At 39.4% G+C, this 18395-nt stretch overlaps 1 protein-coding gene across 1 annotated transcript; it reads left to right on the top strand.

Moving 5' to 3' along the window:
* The first annotated feature begins 188 nt into the window (after positions 1-188).
* On the top strand, positions 189-17977 carry RBBP4 (RB binding protein 4, chromatin remodeling factor). The gene is made up of 12 exons (XM_082833692.1): positions 189-297; positions 858-1005; positions 4016-4161; positions 10781-10954; positions 11299-11414; positions 11528-11688; positions 11785-11911; positions 12325-12402; positions 13088-13164; positions 13569-13626; positions 13714-13824; positions 16993-17977. Exons 1-12 carry the CDS (start codon positions 282-284, stop codon positions 17056-17058), a joined length of 1278 nt encoding a protein of 425 aa, XP_082689818.1. The 5' UTR covers positions 189-281; the 3' UTR covers positions 17059-17977.
* The last annotated feature ends 418 nt before the right edge of the window (positions 17978-18395 follow it).

Genomic DNA, 18395 nt, shown 5'->3' with positions numbered 1-18395 from the left:
GGAAGTCGGCTCCCGGCCGTGTGGGGGCAGGGGAGGAGCGCGCGCTTCGACCCCGCGGCAAGCGACTCCGCGCGTCTGGATAGGCTACGAACGCGGCTTCCCCGCCCACCTCGCCGCTCGGCGCGCTCCGATTGGCCGGTGTTGGCGCGAAGGTGCGCGAGTCGGCCCTCACTCAGGGGCAGCAGGAAACAATAGAGGCCGCGCGCGCAGAGCGAGCGCCCGCAGCCTCCCCGCCCCTCTCGCAAAGCTCAACCCGATCCCCCCCGGCTTGCCTGCCCGCCATGGCCGACAAGGAAGGTGAGGGTGCCGGGGCGGCCACAGGAGAGCGGGGGTGTCGGGCTTGCGTAGCGGCCTTGACACGGCCTAACAGTGAGGACAGGCCGGACTCTGCTGAGTGCCGTACCCGCCATCGCAGGCGTGAGGAGAAATCGCCCCGCGGGGAGGGCTAACGGCGCGCCAGCTCCTCGGGAGCGGAGGCCCGGCGCAGCGGCGGGAGGGTGGCGGTGGGGGCCCCGGCGGGTGTTTGGTCCCTCCCCGCGCTCCCTGTCGGTCTACCTGTCTCTCTCCGGGTCCTCTCTGCAGCGCTCGCTACCCGCAGGGGTCGGTGTTCGGCCCTCCTCGCGGGTTCTGTTCTCCTGCCGACGCCGTCGCCCGAACGGCTAACGGCGTCTGGCCGGGATGACCCCAGCAGTTAGGCCCCGTGAAGCTGGAGAGCGGTGTTGGTGCCTGCGCCTCGGGGAGATTTAGACAAACCTCCGTTTCAGAATCGGGATTCTGGAGCCGTGCCGGTAGCTTTGAAAGTGTCTACTCGGTTTCCATTTGTGGTCGCTAACTTAAATTTGTTTTTAATGTTTTAGCAGCCTTTGATGACGCAGTAGAAGAACGTGTGATCAATGAAGAATACAAAATATGGAAAAAGAACACTCCTTTTCTTTACGATTTGGTGATGACCCATGCTCTGGAGTGGCCCAGCCTAACTGCACAGTGGCTTCCTGATGTAACCAGGTGATAGGAATCTTTTGAACGTTATTTTGTTGTGTTCTCGGTGTAGATTTCTTGCATCGATTTTCCCTGTTTTTCTTTTCTCCAGTCACCCGTAGCGGGCACGTGATCAGAACCTAGTGGTGACATTTTTTTTCTAGGCCAAAAAAGGCAAAATGTAAAACAACTTTGCAGTTTACCTGATAAGAGAAAACATGTTGTCTTCTTTATCTGATTCTGAATTGAATAGCTGTATTATAACTATAGTTGACCAAACAGTTATGTAAAATTTGTCAGCTTTCAAAAAGTATTAAGATGAGTCCAGTTCTTTCAACAAAAGAAATTTGAATCTCACAGTCATTGGTAGTAGCTGGTTAATGCAAAGATGAATGTGACATGGTACCTGCCATTCAGAACAACATTTAGAAATTCTATAAGTGTACTAAGTAAGTAAATTCCTTCAAAACTTAGGTCTTTAGAAGTCAAGATATTTGCGAGTTGTGGTTATTTGGCTACGTTTCAGCTCAACAAGTTTTATATAAATGTTATTAATAACTTAAGAATGAGCCTGCTGCCTTCACATTGGCATTTTTTTAAAACATGGCGACATCTGTCCTAAGTATGTTAATAAGTACTTAGAAATTTAGAGCTGGAAGCTGGTTTATCATGACCAGGAGTTCCCATATTCAGCTGATCATCAGAATTACTTGAGTTCAGGATAAGTGGAGTCATTTCTGTCAGGAGTTCTCAGTTCAAACCACTTAGGAACTTGCGGCAGGATACTTGAGAATAGTTGAATGGTGATTCCAGATTTACTGTAGACATGTGCTAAATGATATTGGACCAGAGGATCCCAAATATTGGCCACCCCATACCTACTAAGTCATTCTAGAAAAGCTTTCCATATAATGTGATTAGCTATGTTTGGAAAGCAGTGAATTAAGACTAAATAAATAACCCAAGGCTGAAATCTGTGCTGTAGTCTTAGTAGCTTTCTACTTTATGAATTGAGGTAAATAAATCTTTCTGCAGTATTAGACATTGGTCCAAATATCCTTCCCCTTTTTTTTTTTTTGTATTCTGCTCGAATAACAATGTCATTTACTTATTTATTTTTTTAGAATGAGGGGTCCTTTAAGCAACTATCTCTAATGTCTACTGTTTACTGTGTGTGTGTGTGTTCTTTTTTATTCATATTTTGTTTCTAAACACAAAAACAAAAAACCATACAATCATAGTTTTGTAATATTCTTCTTCCCTCCCTCACTTGCTCTGAGTCTTTAACTTTCTAAATGCAGGTATCCCCAACTTTATGTTGACAGCCCTCTTATCTTTCCTCTGTTTTTTCCCATGTGAGATGTAGACACCTATTAACTCTGTGCAGAGGAATTTCTGTTGATTTATCTCCAGATCCAACTTCTGAGCGCTACCTGAATTTTCAGCTGTCTTATCTGGAGTATTTTATTGGCTTCCCCAACATGACATATTTCAAACTGAGTATATTTTTTCCATGGAGGTCCCAACCCAACTTTTTCTATTGTTCCCATTTCTCCTTTTCATAGTTGACTTTGGTTTGACATTTTTTAGGTTTTTCCCCCTTTATCCACTTGACAGTCCATTTATAAGCCCGGATCAATTCTTGTGTAGCATCTTTCCCATCTAGACCATGGGTTCTAGAACTTTAACAGGCATCATAATCAGCTGGAGGGATTGTAAAACAGATTTTTTTTTTCTTTCAATTGACCACGCCTTGCAGCTTGTGGGATCTTAGTTCCCTGACCAGGGATTGAACCTGGGCCATGTCAGTGAAAGCGCTGAGTCCTAACCACTGGACAACCAAGGAATTCCCTGCAGAACAGATTGTTGAGCACCACAAACCATCCCTCCCCCCCAAGTTTCAGATTGAGTAGGTCTATAGTGGATCTCAGAATTTGCATGCTGAAGTTCCCAGATGATGTTGATGCTACTGTTCCTGATACCACGCTTGAAGAACCTCTGCTTTACACTGTTAAATTAATCCTTCTGAGGTAATTCAGATGATGCTATGTCCCTTATAAATTTTCCATGGTTCTTTGTTCCTTACAGTAAAGAGTCCAGAATGCCTTAAGCTGGCATTCAGTACCCTAGAGTCTGATTTTTATCTGCTTTCTAGCCTTCTCTCTCACTTTGTTTTCCCACATTCAAAGTCAGATTTGGACTTCAGTTCTAGTTCTGTTAGTTGGTAGTTGTGATCTTAGGCAAGTTGCTTAATTTTCCCAAACCATCTTTAAATTAGAATAGTACTTCAGAGTGTTGTTATGGTGTTTAAGTGATATGAGGTATGTGAAATGCTTAACGTGGTGTCTGGCACTTTGTAATCTCCCCTTTGCTTACTTCCCTTAGAATACTGTCTTCCAAAGCCCTTGTCCCCCTCTTCTAGATTATCTCTCATTTTGAGACCTGCTCAGGTAACACTTCTTCTAAGAACGTGTCCTTTATTCCAGAACTAATCTTTCGTATCTAAATTTCCATGCTCTTGGGTACTTTTCATGAATTATATGTTGACTTGTGTTTAAAATGTTTGTGTATATGACTGTTTAATTGTCCCTGGTTTTTTGAGGATATGGATCACATTTTAATTATCTTTGTGCTTCAGTAGTATTTGAACAGTTAGTTTACCTGATGTTACTTCCTTTCCCTTTTAATGACGTTAACCTAATGAAGTAACCTAAAGTGGTAGTATACCCACCAATTGGTTTCTTTCCCTCCAACTCCTTGTAAAGGGTGAGTAGCTAATTCGTATTTTATTCCATCAGACTTTTTCCTCAAAGTAATTGTAAATATTTGGCTAAGTTAATAATTATGAAATTAAGTGTTCTGCGGTCCTTATACTCAGCTCTATGGAAGATATGTGAAAAGTAGGAACTATGGCTCTTAATGACTTCTTCCTCTGAAAACTGGTTGTAATAGTGCCTTGTGCATACATGTATGTCACTGACTTTGTAGTCTCTCTTAGTGTACTGATTTGAATACTGACCATATATTCCTATTACAGACCAGAAGGGAAAGATTTCAGTATTCATCGACTTGTCCTGGGGACACACACATCAGATGAACAAAACCACCTTGTGATAGCCAGTGTGCAGCTCCCTAACGATGATGCTCAGTTTGATGCTTCACACTACGACAGTGAAAAAGGAGGTAGGAATCTTAAAGGTGAAGGAAGGAATGATATATGGGTTATATTTTTCGTATCTCTAAATTATAATAAAGAGTGTGTACAGTTTGATAAAGTAGTCCCTCAAGTTAGGAACAAGATAACTAAGCTTTGGAAAGCCTGATTTTGCAGTATAGATATTAGATGTCAGAAGACATATTTAACACATACTTGGTTCTGTACCTTTTCTGTAAACTTGCTTCAACTAAATTTGGTGGTGGGGAAATTTCTAGAATTGAAAGAAGCAGAAATCCACCATATATTACTGCTACGCATGCTTGCATTCTCAACATGGGAGATACTGCCCCTGCGGGAGTGAAAATTGGTTCTCAGAGGGGTGTGTGTGTGTGAAAACAATCTTATTCTTTGAACTGTTTAAAGCACAGAAATACATAGCAGGCATAAACAAATACACAGGAATTTCATCAAGGTATCAGAAAAAATGTCCTACAAGGTTCCTTACAGGGGCAATAATGAAAAAAAAGGTTGAAAAACACTTGCTTAAATTACACTTTCCGGGTTTAAGTGGTATAAATGACTTAACCATGGCATTTGCTATATAGTACATAAAAATTGAGTGTTTAATTATATCCTATTTTTAGGAGATATCCTAAGGGCTTAACTGTTCATGAAATACTTTTTCCCTTTCAGAAGAGATAGAAATGAGTGGGTTTCCTTTATTGTTGTCCTTGAACTCAAATTATTACTGGGAGGTAGAAGATAGGCTCTCAGTATTGAGATTTGTGCCAAAAATGAATGTTTAATGTTTTTTATCTTAGATTTCTCCTGATTAGCAGGATCCATTCTTTTATCTAAGATATTTTGGGTTCCAGTTACTTGCCAGGATTGTAATGTACAGTTACTCTTTTGATCATTCCATATTTAGCTTAGGGTAATATAGAATGCAAAATAAGTCCTTAGGATAAAGGTCAGCAAACATGATTTTGTGTCGCTGATCCAAGTGTGTGAACTATAGGATATGGTTACTACAGAGTTATTCTCTAGGTAGGCATCAGTGATTGAGGGGATAAAACACTGAACTTAAGAATCAAAACTGGGACTTCCCTGGCAATCCAGTGGTTAAGGCTTCGCCTTCCAATGCACGGGGTGCGAGTTTGATCCCTGGTCGGGGAGCTAAGATCCCACATGCCTTGCGGCCAAAAAACCAAAACATAAAACAGAAACAATATTGTAACAAGTTCAATAAAGACTTTAAAAGTGGTCCACATCAAAAAAAAAGAATCAGAAGATGGGCTTGAGACCCTGTTGAGCTGCTCACTAGCTGTGTGGTTTGAGGATAAATCATTTAGCCTCTCTGAGCCTGTTTCCTTTTTATTAAATAAATTGTCTTTAAATAGGACTTTTGGTTATTTAGACATAAAACAAATATTCTGATTGGTAATATAATAAATCATCTTTAATAAAGCAGGGAATTCCCTGGTGGTCCAGTGGTTAGGACTCCATGCTCTCACTGTGGGGGCCCTGGTTGGATCCCTGGTCAGGGAACTAAGATTCGGCAAGCCTGTACAGTGCAGCCAAAAAAAAAAAAAAAAAAAAAAAAATTGAAGCAAATATAAAATACTGTGAACCCTCCTCCCCCTGTAAATCTATCCCTTATGGATCGCTGTTAAATTGATAGTTTTCTGAATGGTTTATCTATCCCATTTATTGGATCACTCATTCAACAAATATATTAAGTACTTACTGTATGCCAGGCAATTTTTCTTGGTACTGGGAATACAGCATAAAATATAGTTTCCTGGCCTGGTGTATCTTGGACATCTTTCTGTGTGAGCATAAGGAGATGCTCCTTTTTGATGGCTGTATACTATACTATAATTAACCATCCCTCAATTAACATTTAAGTGGTTTCCAATCTTTTGGCTTCAAAAACATGTTTTTGAAGAACAAATACATGTTCTTGTACATGTATCTTGCATAGTTTTGCTGTAGAATGATTAAGTGGAATGTTAATCAAGTGGCAAGAACATTTTCAATTATAATTGGTACTGCTAAGTTGCCCTCCAAAGAAAGATTCACAATTTCACCAATAGCAGATGTATTGATGTCTGTTTCTGCATGCCTTTGCCAACATTGAATGTAATACTACACTCTTTGCTTTTTTTTTTTTTTTTTTTTTTTTTTTTCCTTTAATGGCTGCACCACGCTGCTTGCAGGATCTTAGTTCCCTGACCAGGGATCATACCCGTGCCCTCAGCAGTGAAAGCACGGAATCCTAACCACTGAACTGCCAGGGAATTCCCTACTTGGCTTTTTAAGTTATTCGTAATGTTGGACCTATTTTAAAATATTTGTCTGTCTCTCTCTTGAGCTGCCTATTTATGTTTTTTGCTCATTTTTTCTTTTGAGTTATCTCTCTATGTAAGGTAAGTTATCCCTAACTAATAGGTTATAGGTAATTTTTTCCCTCTTTATTTTATAATTTTGAGTCCTGTTTTGTTTAGAAGCTGTGAATTTTAAATTATCCAGCTTTCCTCTGGTGTCCTTCCGATTTTGTCATTCACTGAAAGGCCTTCATTCCAGGATTTTAAAATAGTTAGCTGTTGTTTTCTGGTACTTTTGTGTTTTGACTATTAAAACTTTAATCTTTCTTGTATTTGTTTTGGTTTTAGGGATGAAATAGGAATCTGAGCTTTTTTCTAAGTGGTTAGCAATTTTTTTTTACTGCCATTTGCTGACTAATCCATTTTCTTCACTGTTTTTGTTGTAAGTAGAGTTGATTTACAGTATTGTGTTTCAGGTGTTCGGCATAGTGTTTCATTAGCTCTGGGGGGTTTTTTTGGATTTTTTTATATTCCGTTATAGGTTACTACAAGATATTGAGTATACAGTAAATCCTTGTTGCTTATCTATTTTATGTATAGTAGTTTGTATCTATTAATCCCATACTCCTAGTTTATCCCCCCAACCCCTCCCCTTTGGTAACCATCAGTTTGTTTTCTATGTCTGTGAGTCTGTTTCTGTTTTGTATATAGATTCATTTGTATTCTTTTTTAGATTCCTCATATAAGTCTTCCCTGGCTTTTGAAATGGCATCTTTTAACATACACTCCAGTCTTTCTGGTAACTGAATTTTTTGAGTGGCATCAAACCAATTTACTTTTATGTTCTGATGATACCTTTATCCCCCTTACTAATACTTAATAATAGAGGAACTATGAAAAATACCAGTAATATGTATGATACATTTGTATGACTGTATTTCGCCCTATTTAATCCTCACAAGGAAACCGATGCTTACAGTTGTTTTGTAACTTGCCCTAAGGTTACATAGCGTATCAGCTTCCATTCCTTCCTTTTCTCTTACTTTTACCTCTCCTTCGTCCTTCACATCACCCTCGGATGACTGAACAAGCTTGGTGCTTGCAGCGGGGCAGGTGCTCTCCATGTGGTCTCAACAGTGCTGGAAGTAGATATATACTAATATCTCTTAAAGCTTCTTGGGTTGTTGTTAGATAGATAGCTTCCTAGTCCCTCCTTGCTCTCAGATGAAATGTCCTGGACTCTCAGATTGAACTATTGTAATTGATTACCTTCTACTTGACCCCATTTGGTTTGAGGTACTTGGTGGCAGACAGCTTCAAAAGATCATTAAACTTTCAAAGAGAAAGAACTAAAAACTGGCTTAGGCTTGTTTTGACATTAAAAAGAATGTGTGTGTTTATATTAGATTCAGCCAGGCTATGGTCACATTTTAAGCCTGAAAATAGATTCGGTTTAAAAGTTTACTTCAGACTCTGTTACCAGGATCTTCAAATATCAACAGATTTATTTTTAGCAACTTATTTGGGGAATGGGTTGGGGGGGGGGGGCGTTTGTTTTTGTTTTTAAGTAATCTTTAGTCTTTTGCCTCAATATATAATAAACTATTACTAAATCATGATGAAATAATGGAGTATTTGACTCAAGATGTTACAACTTATTCTTCTTAGTTTCAAAATGTTTATGGACTCAAAAAAAACGGTACGTTGGTAGAAATTAGAATGCCGGTTATCTAGTTTGTCAGGCAGCATTGGTTGGGAGGGACACAGTGGTACCTTGTGGGAGGATAAGAGAGGGCTGGAGATGTTCCGTATTTTTATCTGTGTGGTAGTTCCCCGGATATATGCATATGTAAAAATTCATCAGGCTAGACACTTTTACTATATTGTTGTGTCTCAGTCTTTTTTTTCCAAAAGCATTGACTAATTTAATCCTCACATCCACGGTGACATTGGTACTTTTCTTTTTAATTAATTTATTTATTTTTGCTGTGTTGGGTCTTCGTTTCTGTGCGAGGGCTTTCTCTAGTTGTGGCAAGCGGGGTCCACTCTTCATCGCGGTGCGCGGGCCTCTCACTATCGCGGCCTCTCTTGTTGCGGAGCACAGGCTCCAGACGCACAGGCTCAGTAGTTGTGGCTCATGGGCCTAGTTGCCCCGCGGCATGTGGGATCCTCCCAGACCAGGGCTCGAACCTGTGTCCCCTGCATTAGCAGGCAAATTCTCAACCACTGTGCCACCAGGGAAGCCCCAGTCTCAGTCTTTTTAAATGGTATTTTATATGGAGAGAAGCAAACAAAATAGCAACATAGTTAGACCTTTATAGTCATTCAATTTATTGTACATTTCTACCTCAGTCTTTCTTTCCTACATCAGATTTGGCCTTTTGCGTATCACCTTCAACTTGGGGAATCTATTTGTTAAATAGATAAATCCTCATCTTCATAAATCTCAATTGTGAATCCTCTAAGCTGATTTCTTATTACTGTACTTCAACTACATTTGTGGGGGGGGGGCTCTGATTAGTAGTATATAGCTGATACTGAAATAACCCACATTATATAACAATTACCCCTTGCTCTGTGGGCTCCATGCCAGCTATTGCTCTTTCCTTGTTGATATCTCTTTTCTGGCAATTATTCTTTTCTGTCATAGTCATCTATAATTGTGTGCTTATCTTATCTCCCTGTGTTTGGACTAAAAGTTCTTTGAGATCACATATCCTAATCATGCCTTCTTTTTTTACAATGTAGATGCTTGTGGTCTAGAATTCTGGGGGGGAAATTGTTTAATGTGTTTGGGGTTTTTTCTCTTTTAGGGTCTATTTTGAACTGTTTCTAGGTTTTTAGCTTGTTTAAACCACTGCTTTTCAACTTATAAAGTTATTTTGAGGTTGAAAGTTATCGCTAATTATATTACCCAACTATGTCTCTGCTTTTTGAAAAGATTTTTGTCCTTCAGAGTGTCATTTTCATCTACAAGTTACTCTCATAACTTGGTTTTATGGGTAAGGTGTTTGAGGTTCACAGAAATTGAAGGCCTTCACCAAAACCACCAAGATAGTAAGTGGCAGAGTCAGTTATGCCATGGCCTGACTGTTACTCAGGTACCTTATCATGCTGCCTTCTGTAATTCTTTGGCTACTTATTAACTAGCTTTGTTTAAATATTGTTTTGCCAAGATTTACATAATCACAAATTATATTGTTATACATTTTATAATGGTACTTGGGAGAATTCTGTAAGTGCATACAGGAGTCAAATATGAATAAAAAATGTTTTTGTCTAGTCCTTGCCTACCTGGTTTATTTCAACCAAGGACTCTGGTTGGCAAGTGTAAGTGGGAGGTCAGGAAAGTGGAACCAGCTGTTGTGGCTCTGTTTTTCTTCACTGGTGTGAGGAAAGATGTGACGGTATTTCAGAAAGGTCATCCCAAACTAGAGTTTCAAATAAATAGTAAAAGGGACTCTTCAGTACCTAGCACACTGTGTACTTAATATTCATTAAAACAGTAACTTTGATTTTATTTATTGAGCACATTTTTTTTGATAGTTTAAGTGAGGCTTGAAAGCCACTTAGTGAGAATTTTTGAAGTGGAGTCAATAGTGTTCCTTACTTTTAGATAGTAATGTAATACTTATTAGGTATATTATTACCTAAATCATTGCAGGTATAGCTGAAAGAGTACCAGGCTAGGGATCAGAAAAATAGGGATTCAGTTTAGGTTCTGCCATAGTCAAGTCACCATAAACAAATCAATGTAGGTCCTCTGAGCTTCTCTTTTCTTGTGTAAAATTTTTATTTACTTATTTTTTATTTTTGGCTGCGTTGGGTCTTTGTTGCTGCGCGCGGGCTTTCTCTAGTTGCGGCGAGCAGGGACTACTCTTCGTTGCAGTGCGCAGGCTTTTCACTGCTGTGGCTTCTCTTGTTGCGGAGCGCGGGCTCTAGGCTCACGGGCTCTAGAGCGCAGGCTCAGTAGTTGTGGCGCACAGGCTTAGTTGCTCCGCGGCATGTGGGATCTTCCTGGCCCAGGGCTCGAACCCGTGTCCCCTGCATTGGCAGGCGGATTCTTAACCACTGCGCCACCAGGGAAGCCCTCGTGTAAAATTTTTGGAGATAATAACTCTTCCCTACGCTGTAGGGTTATGCTAAGAATCAAATGAAATAAGGAATGTGAACGCACTTTATACTGCTAACAAATTTTTAGATCGCTTCTAGTATTACACCAGTTCGTTGATTAAAAGCCTTGCCTGTGTCATACTTTGAGTGACATAGAGTAGCTCTTGCTTTGTCCTCATTTGCAGTTAATTTATTGTATTTACAGAATTTGGAGGTTTTGGCTCGGTTAGTGGAAAAATTGAAATAGAAATCAAGATCAACCATGAAGGAGAAGTGAACAGGGCACGGTATATGCCCCAGAACCCTTGCATCATTGCCACAAAGACTCCATCCAGTGATGTTCTTGTTTTTGACTATACGAAACATCCTTCTAAACCAGGTACTTGCCCTCTTCGATTCAAATACAAATGATGAGTCACTGTGGGGATACATTGCTTCTCTCAGTTTTAATTGCTTGTTATTCTTTGTATAACTTAACATCTTATATTTATATTGATATGTGTGGGTACTCTTCCTTCATCCTTCTTCCCTACATGGGGAAAAAAATGCTTTTTTACATAGGATAGAATGTGCAGCTCTTAAGCATTATCTGTTTGGTCATAATGGGTCTGTATGTCTCATAAAAAGTAAGAGCTTTAGACCTCTTGATAAAAATTCCATTATACTTAGTAGATCCAAAGAGGAAGTGGACTGGATAGTCTTGATGTGTCTGTTACTTTATAGACCCTTCTGGAGAGTGCAACCCAGACTTGCGTCTCCGTGGACATCAGAAGGAAGGCTACGGGCTTTCTTGGAACCCAAATCTCAGTGGGCACTTACTTAGTGCTTCAGATGACCATGTGCGTATCCTTTACATTTTGAAGCAAATCTGGGCTAGTTATATCAGTTTTTTTCCTCTGGGGTATGTCAGGAAGTGAGACCCTTTTATATAATAGTTAATTTTTCATTTAAGACTATCTGCCTATGGGACATCAGTGCTGTTCCAAAGGAAGGAAAAGTTGTGGATGCGAAGACCATCTTTACAGGGCATACAGCAGTAGTAGAAGACGTCTCCTGGCATCTGCTCCATGAGTCTCTGTTTGGGTCAGTTGCTGATGATCAGAAACTTATGATGTGAGTAGAATCCATTTTTTTCTCAATATATTATCTAAGTTTTATATTTAGTTACCCATTTCAAGCATTTTTCCTGTTTTTTCTCTTTTACTAAAGCTGGGATACTCGTTCAAACAATACTTCCAAACCGAGCCACTCAGTTGATGCTCACACTGCTGAAGTGAACTGCCTTTCTTTCAATCCTTATAGTGAGTTCATTCTTGCCACAGGATCAGCTGACAAGGTCAGTGTGATTTATTCTACAAGAAAACAGGGTGGATTTCTCTGGCTTCTTTTGTTGTTAATATTTATTTATTTGGCTGTGTCGGGTCTTAGTTGTGGCATGCAGAATCTTTCGTTGTGGCGCGCGGGTTTTCTCTTCTCCAGTTGTGGTGCATGGCTCTCTAGTTGAGGTGTGTGAGCTCAGTAGTTGCGCTGCACGGGCCTACTTACCCTGCGGTGTGTGGGATCTTAGTTCCCCGACCGGGGAATCGAACCCGTGTCCCCTGCATTGGAAGGCGGATTCTTTACCACTGGACCACCAGGGAAGTCCCTCTCTGGCTTCTTTTGAATGCACAGAGATCTTTTAGTTATGGATTTTCTTTTTCTCGAAAAAAAAATTTTATTGATTGTACTTGCTTTCATTTTTGTATGTAGACTGTTGCCTTGTGGGATCTGAGAAATCTGAAACTTAAGTTGCATTCCTTTGAATCACATAAGGATGAAATATTCCAGGTGAGAGAAACTAATGCTCCTCCCCCCGCCCCAAGGGAAACCTGAATGTGGGAGTGGGCACACTTGTGCCTTATCCCATTGCTATAAGAATAAAAATCATCTTTATGCCTATGCTGATCTCTGTATGAATTGGTATTGTTTTCCCTCCATTGTTTCTATATTAAACTTAGTGCCTGATTATTTTATCTGCCTTGTTCCTGACGCTTGTCTCTTCCCTTATTTCCACTCCTTTATCCTTTATAACTTGCTGTATCTGTTAATTTCACAGTTCATTCGTAAAGTACTGACTCCATGTTTTCTGCCTCATCCGTTTAATTAAGCTCCATATGCAAAGCCCTCTGACTCAGTTCAAGAAATAATTGTTACATTATGTTGGAAGCTTAATGCAAGGGCACTGTGAGGAGTACATTATAGTCTTTGCAGTCCTATGTGTAATACTGAATTCATTATAAGTACTTGGGTAAATAATTACTTTGTGTGTGATCTGTACTTTAGTTCTTAGGTCAGCACTGGATGACATTTGGCTAGAAGCTGGAATTAGACAATAAGAATAAATGAGATCTTCAAAAATATGAAATAGAACAAGAGCTGATATCCTGGGTCTAGTAATGGGTTAAATTGTTAAATATAATGTTAGATTTTTTCCCCTCAATTTTCTAATTGATGGCTTTTTTCTTATGTATAGGTTCAGTGGTCACCTCACAATGAGACTATTTTGGCTTCCAGTGGTACTGATCGCAGACTGAATGTCTGGGATTTAAGGTAAGTCTTGTTAATTATTACTCTTTGTGGAGTTATTTTCTTACACTTTCCAGAATTACTCAAGGTAAATCTGTTTTAACTTTTTTTTAATTTATTTATTTTTGGCTGCGTTGGGTCTTCGTTGCTGCGCATGGGCTTTCTCTAGTTGCGGCTGATGAGGGCTACTCTTCGTTGTGGTGCGCAGGCTTCTCATTGCGGTGGCTTCTCTTGTTGTGGTGAGGGCTTCAGTAGTTGCAGCACGTGGGCTCAGTAGTTGTGGCTTGTGGGCTTAGTTGCTCCGCGGCATGTGGGATCTTCCTGGACCAGGGATTGAACCCGTGTCCCCTGCATTGGCAGGCGGATTCTTAACCACTGCGCCACCAGGGAAGTCCCTGTTTTAACTTCTAAAAATCTTTTTGTGCTAGTAAAATTGGAGAGGAACAATCCCCAGAAGATGCAGAAGATGGGCCACCAGAATTGTTGGTATGTTACAGATGTTGAGCAGAACTGAAATAGTTTGTGATTTATTGTCCTCTGTCTGCTTTTCATCTGTTTTCCTTCCTCTTTCAGTTTATTCATGGTGGTCACACTGCCAAGATATCTGATTTCTCCTGGAATCCCAATGAACCTTGGGTGATTTGTTCTGTATCAGAAGACAATATCATGCAAGTTTGGCAAATGGTAAGTGTTTCTTTATTTGGGCGAGTTTAGATAAATGAGACCTAGTATCACTGCATATTTATATACTCCATCAGTACAACTGGCAACTCTGTTCAGTTTACTCCCGAGTGTGACTTGCCTGCACATTATCATTTTCAGCTGCCTACCCTTTAACTTTATCAAGTTGTCTCACTGGTATCTCGAACTCAACTAAACAAAACTAATCTTTTCTTTTCTCCTTCTTTTCCTTACTCCCCTTACCTCCTGACTTTTTGTTTTCTATATGGCTTCAATGTCTCCCCAGCTCACTAGATTTGAAAACTCAGGTCTTCCTCTATTGTCTGTTCACCTCTAGGTGCGGTTCACTTATCAGATTTTATATTGTTGATCTCTGCAGTGCTTCTCCTGTCTTTACTCATCTTACAAACAGATATAACCAACTTTCCTGTTTGTATTCCACACCTAGTTTTTTGGTCAGGTTCTCATTACTACTTGCTGGGCTATTGCAGTAACCTCCTAATTGTTGGCTTGCCTCCTGTTTTTCCCTCTTTGCTAGCAGTCGAATCTTTAGGAATGATCATTCCCTTGAAATTACTTATGAACATGCCTAGCACAGTTCCTACTGCAATGTCACAGCATCAAAGAGTACCATTTCTTCATGAAACTTACCTAGATGTCAAAAACATTCCCTGCCTTTATACCCCAATTGAAGGTGATCACCCTTCTTTGAATTTTCAGAGCACTTGAAATTTAATAAAAGCAACTGTAATGTCTGATATATAGCAATACAAGAAACAGTTGCCTTCTGGAGATGGATGGTGGTGATAGCTGCACACAGTGTGAATGGACTTAATGCCCCTGAACTGTACAGTTAAAAATGGTTATGATGGTAAATTTTGTTATGTGTCTTTTACCACAATTTACAAAACAAGTGCATGACTTTTAAGTGACAGTAGCCTAATAAATGAAAATAATTCAAAAGAAACTTTTGGTGTCTCAGAGTAGATCTAGAGCCGGGAAGAAGCTCCAGAGGTGAGTGTTTGGCTCAACATGAGGAAAAAAGTTTTTGATATTCATAACTTTCTTATGGAATAACCCTATTAATCAAAAATAAAGAAATAAAATGGGAGTATTTGTGGCCTATGAGATTAACACATTATATACTGGATCAATACTTCAGAATATTATGTATCAGAATGAAGTATACTTAGTTTTATAAGCTATTCATGATATGCTAATAGTAGGAAAAAAGCAAATTATAGAACAGCATGATAGAATCCCTCTTATTAAAATTTGGGTATCTAGTCTTATGTTTAATTATATGTAACTATTTAATAGAAGGCTATTTGCCAAAATGTGGTTGGTATGTTTAGAGAATTCTTGTTTTCTTCTTTATACCTTTCTGTATTATAATTTTTTATAATAAGGATTTGTTTCATGTATTAACAGAAAATCCACTTTATCCTTTTCCTTGTAACACACCCACACAAAATTAATATAAAAAATTAGAGTTCTAACAAGAAAGTGAAATGGGCTGCCTTAGATAGTCTGTCAGTGAAAGGTATTTTAGTGGTTGTCATGGGAATGTTGTAGGAGATTAAGCTACATCACCTTCAAGGCCATCACCTCCAGTCCAGGTTGTTACTTTACTCCGTTTGGGGGAGGGTGTTTGTTTTGTTTTGTTTTTAAGAATTATTGTGATATAATGAGTAGTAAGCATTTGGTCTTTGTCCAGGTTCCTGGCACAGAGTTCCTAAAACCCTTGGGATTTCCTGAGTGGTAGGAGTCTCTATTGCTATTTATAAGTAGCTGCTTTTGGCCTCACCTGAGTTTAGGCTAAGGAGGTAACTTAAAGGGGCCCCTATAAACACTCTTGGGAAAGCTCCATAAAAACTTTTGATTTCATGAGCTTCTGGGTTGGTGAATATATCAATGCCACCAGAAAGGGTGTGGAAGCTCTGTGCTCCATCCCCACCTTGCCCTGTGCATCTCTTCCATTTGGCCATTCCTGAGTTATACTCTTTATAATAAACCAGTAGAGCGCTTTCCTGAGTTCTGTGAATCATTCCAGCAAATATCAAACCTGGGGGGCGGGGGTGGCTGTGAGAAAATTTATAGCCAAGTTGGGCAGGAGTACTTAGGTAGCCTGGGCACTGAGGGCTTGACACTGGCCTCTGCTGAAGTGAGGGTAGTCTTGTGGGGTTGAGCCCTTGGTCACAGTGCTACCTCCAGGTGGTCAACATCAGGATTGAACTGAGTTGTTGGACACCCCATTGGTGTCAAGGGAGAAGATACCACACTTTTGTTGTCAGACCACTCACATAATTGTATACATTGTTTGTCCCTGTAGTCAGATTGAAAGCTAAGACTATCCCATCCTCTGTAGCACCTACCCTAGTGATACTAAGTGCATAGTAGATACTAAGAACAGTAAGTTTTGCCCAAGTGAAAGTGGTATCTGTTTTTAAGATGCTCTTGGATATGGGTATTTCATCAAGTCGTACAAGTAGAGTTTATTTTATGCAAGAACAGTTTCTCTTTTTAAAATATTTATAAATTGAGATTTAGAACATGGGTTTTGCAGTACAGTCACAGAATTGTGCAACCATCACTACAGTCAGTTACCCCAGAAAGAAACCCCACAGCCAGTAGCCATCCCTCCCATTTGCCTCCAGTCCACCCAGTACTAGGCAACCATTAATCTACTTTCTGTATGGATTTGCCTATTCTGCACATTTAATATAAATGAAATCATACAATATGTGACTGACTTTTTTTATTGCCAAATAATACTTCATTGTATGGGCATATCATTTTATTTGTCCATTTATCAGTTGATGGACATTTGTGTTGTTTTTACTTTTTGACTGTTACGAATAATTGTCTGATTAAAAGACTCAAGGTTGATTATCAAGACAAATGGTAACCATAATTCAGTTTTTAGGGACTAGCCTAATCCGGGGGGTTGGCCTGTGGCCAGCTGCCTGTTTTATTTGGCATGCAACTATACTTACCCATTTGCAGGTTGTCTGTGGCTACTTTCATCCAATAACTGCAGAGTTGAATAGTTAAAACAGAGTATATGCCCCACAGTCTGTCTCCCTGGCCTCGTCTATTTGAAACTTTAACTTCAAGAAGTAACTTTCATGTTTACTCAATATCCTTTTCTCTTTTTCTTGTTTTTGGCAGGCAGAGAACATTTATAATGACGAAGACCCTGAAGGAAGCGTGGATCCAGAAGGACAAGGATCCTAGAGAATGTCTGCACTTCTTGTGATTTTAGACTCCCCTTTTCTTCTCAACCCTGAGATTGATTTAACACTGGTTTTGAGACACAGACTTTGGTTATCCCTCTATAATCAACAATGTTATTAGTCCAAACAGAAGGTGTTTTCTAAATATTAACTGGGGGCTTCTTGATTCAGGAAAGCCACAGACTTATATTTAAATTTTCTTCAGGAATTTTCTAGTAACAGAGGTCTAAAGTAGCCACAAAAAGGGGAATATTGTGAGTGGTTATTTTTCTTCTTATGCTATATCCCCAAGTTTTTCTGACTCATTTAAGTAAATGCTAGAGTGAGTAAGAAATAGAGCCAAGTGAGGTAGGTGTCTGAGCCATGAAGTATAAATACTACAAGATGTCATTTTTATTCAGGAAATAGGGGAGATTCAAGTCATATAAATTCCTGCTCTAAAATCTTCACACGGAACTTGCCAGGATACACATTTTCTTACACAGACCAGTCTCCTCTCAGTTTCTTCAGTTAAGTCAAAACAATGTGTTCCTCTTTCCCCATATATTTTTGCTTGTTAGTGTATTTCTTGAGCTGTTTTCATATTATTTCTTTCCTTTCTGTGAAATGGTTTAAAAAAAAAAAAAAAAAAAAACTTGGGACCACCAAGTTGTAAAGATGTATGTTTTTACCTGACAGTTATACCACAGGTAGACTGTCCAGTTAAATTGAGAAGAGCGAATCAATAGCTTGTATTTGTTTTTAAAATTAAATTAATCCTGGATAAGAGTTGCTTTTTTTTTTTTTTTTAAGGAGTTAGTCCTTGACCACTAGTTTGATACCATCTCTATTTTGGGTGACCTGTTTCACCAGCAGGCCTGTTACTCTCCATGACTAACTGTGTAAGTGCTTATAATGGAATAAATTGCTTTTCTACATAATCCCACGCTGATGGGTTTTATTTAATATATAATATCCGTCAAACACCAGTCTCTGGCATCTAGAAGAGTTGTTCAGGTGACAGTTATTTTCTATGGTCTTTGACTACCAAGAGCAGAATTAAATATAATAGACCCAGAGGTATAGCAAAGAGCTTTACTCCTTCCCGGGGGAAGTGAAAGACATAAAATGCTGAATCAGAGGTACACAGATTAGTCTTTGATAAAATAACATCTTTTTGAAGTCTATCTCTGGAGAACTACATGCACTTTCAAGAATGTCAGAGGCAGTGTGGCAGAGAGAATTTAAGGCAAAATTTAAATTTGGAAAAGGTGTTTGACCTTTTCTCATAGAGAGGTTGAATCTCCCCAGTATTTTTTTCACTGGGGCCTGTACTTAGAGGTTAGAAAAATAGGCTCT

This window comes from Leucopleurus acutus (genome assembly GCF_964270905.1).
Source record: "Leucopleurus acutus genome assembly, chromosome: 2".
Classification (NCBI taxonomy): domain Eukaryota; kingdom Metazoa; phylum Chordata; class Mammalia; order Artiodactyla; family Delphinidae; genus Leucopleurus; species Leucopleurus acutus.
The sequence above is the reverse complement of the archived record's forward strand: the minus strand, read 5'-3'. Positions and strand labels throughout refer to the sequence as shown.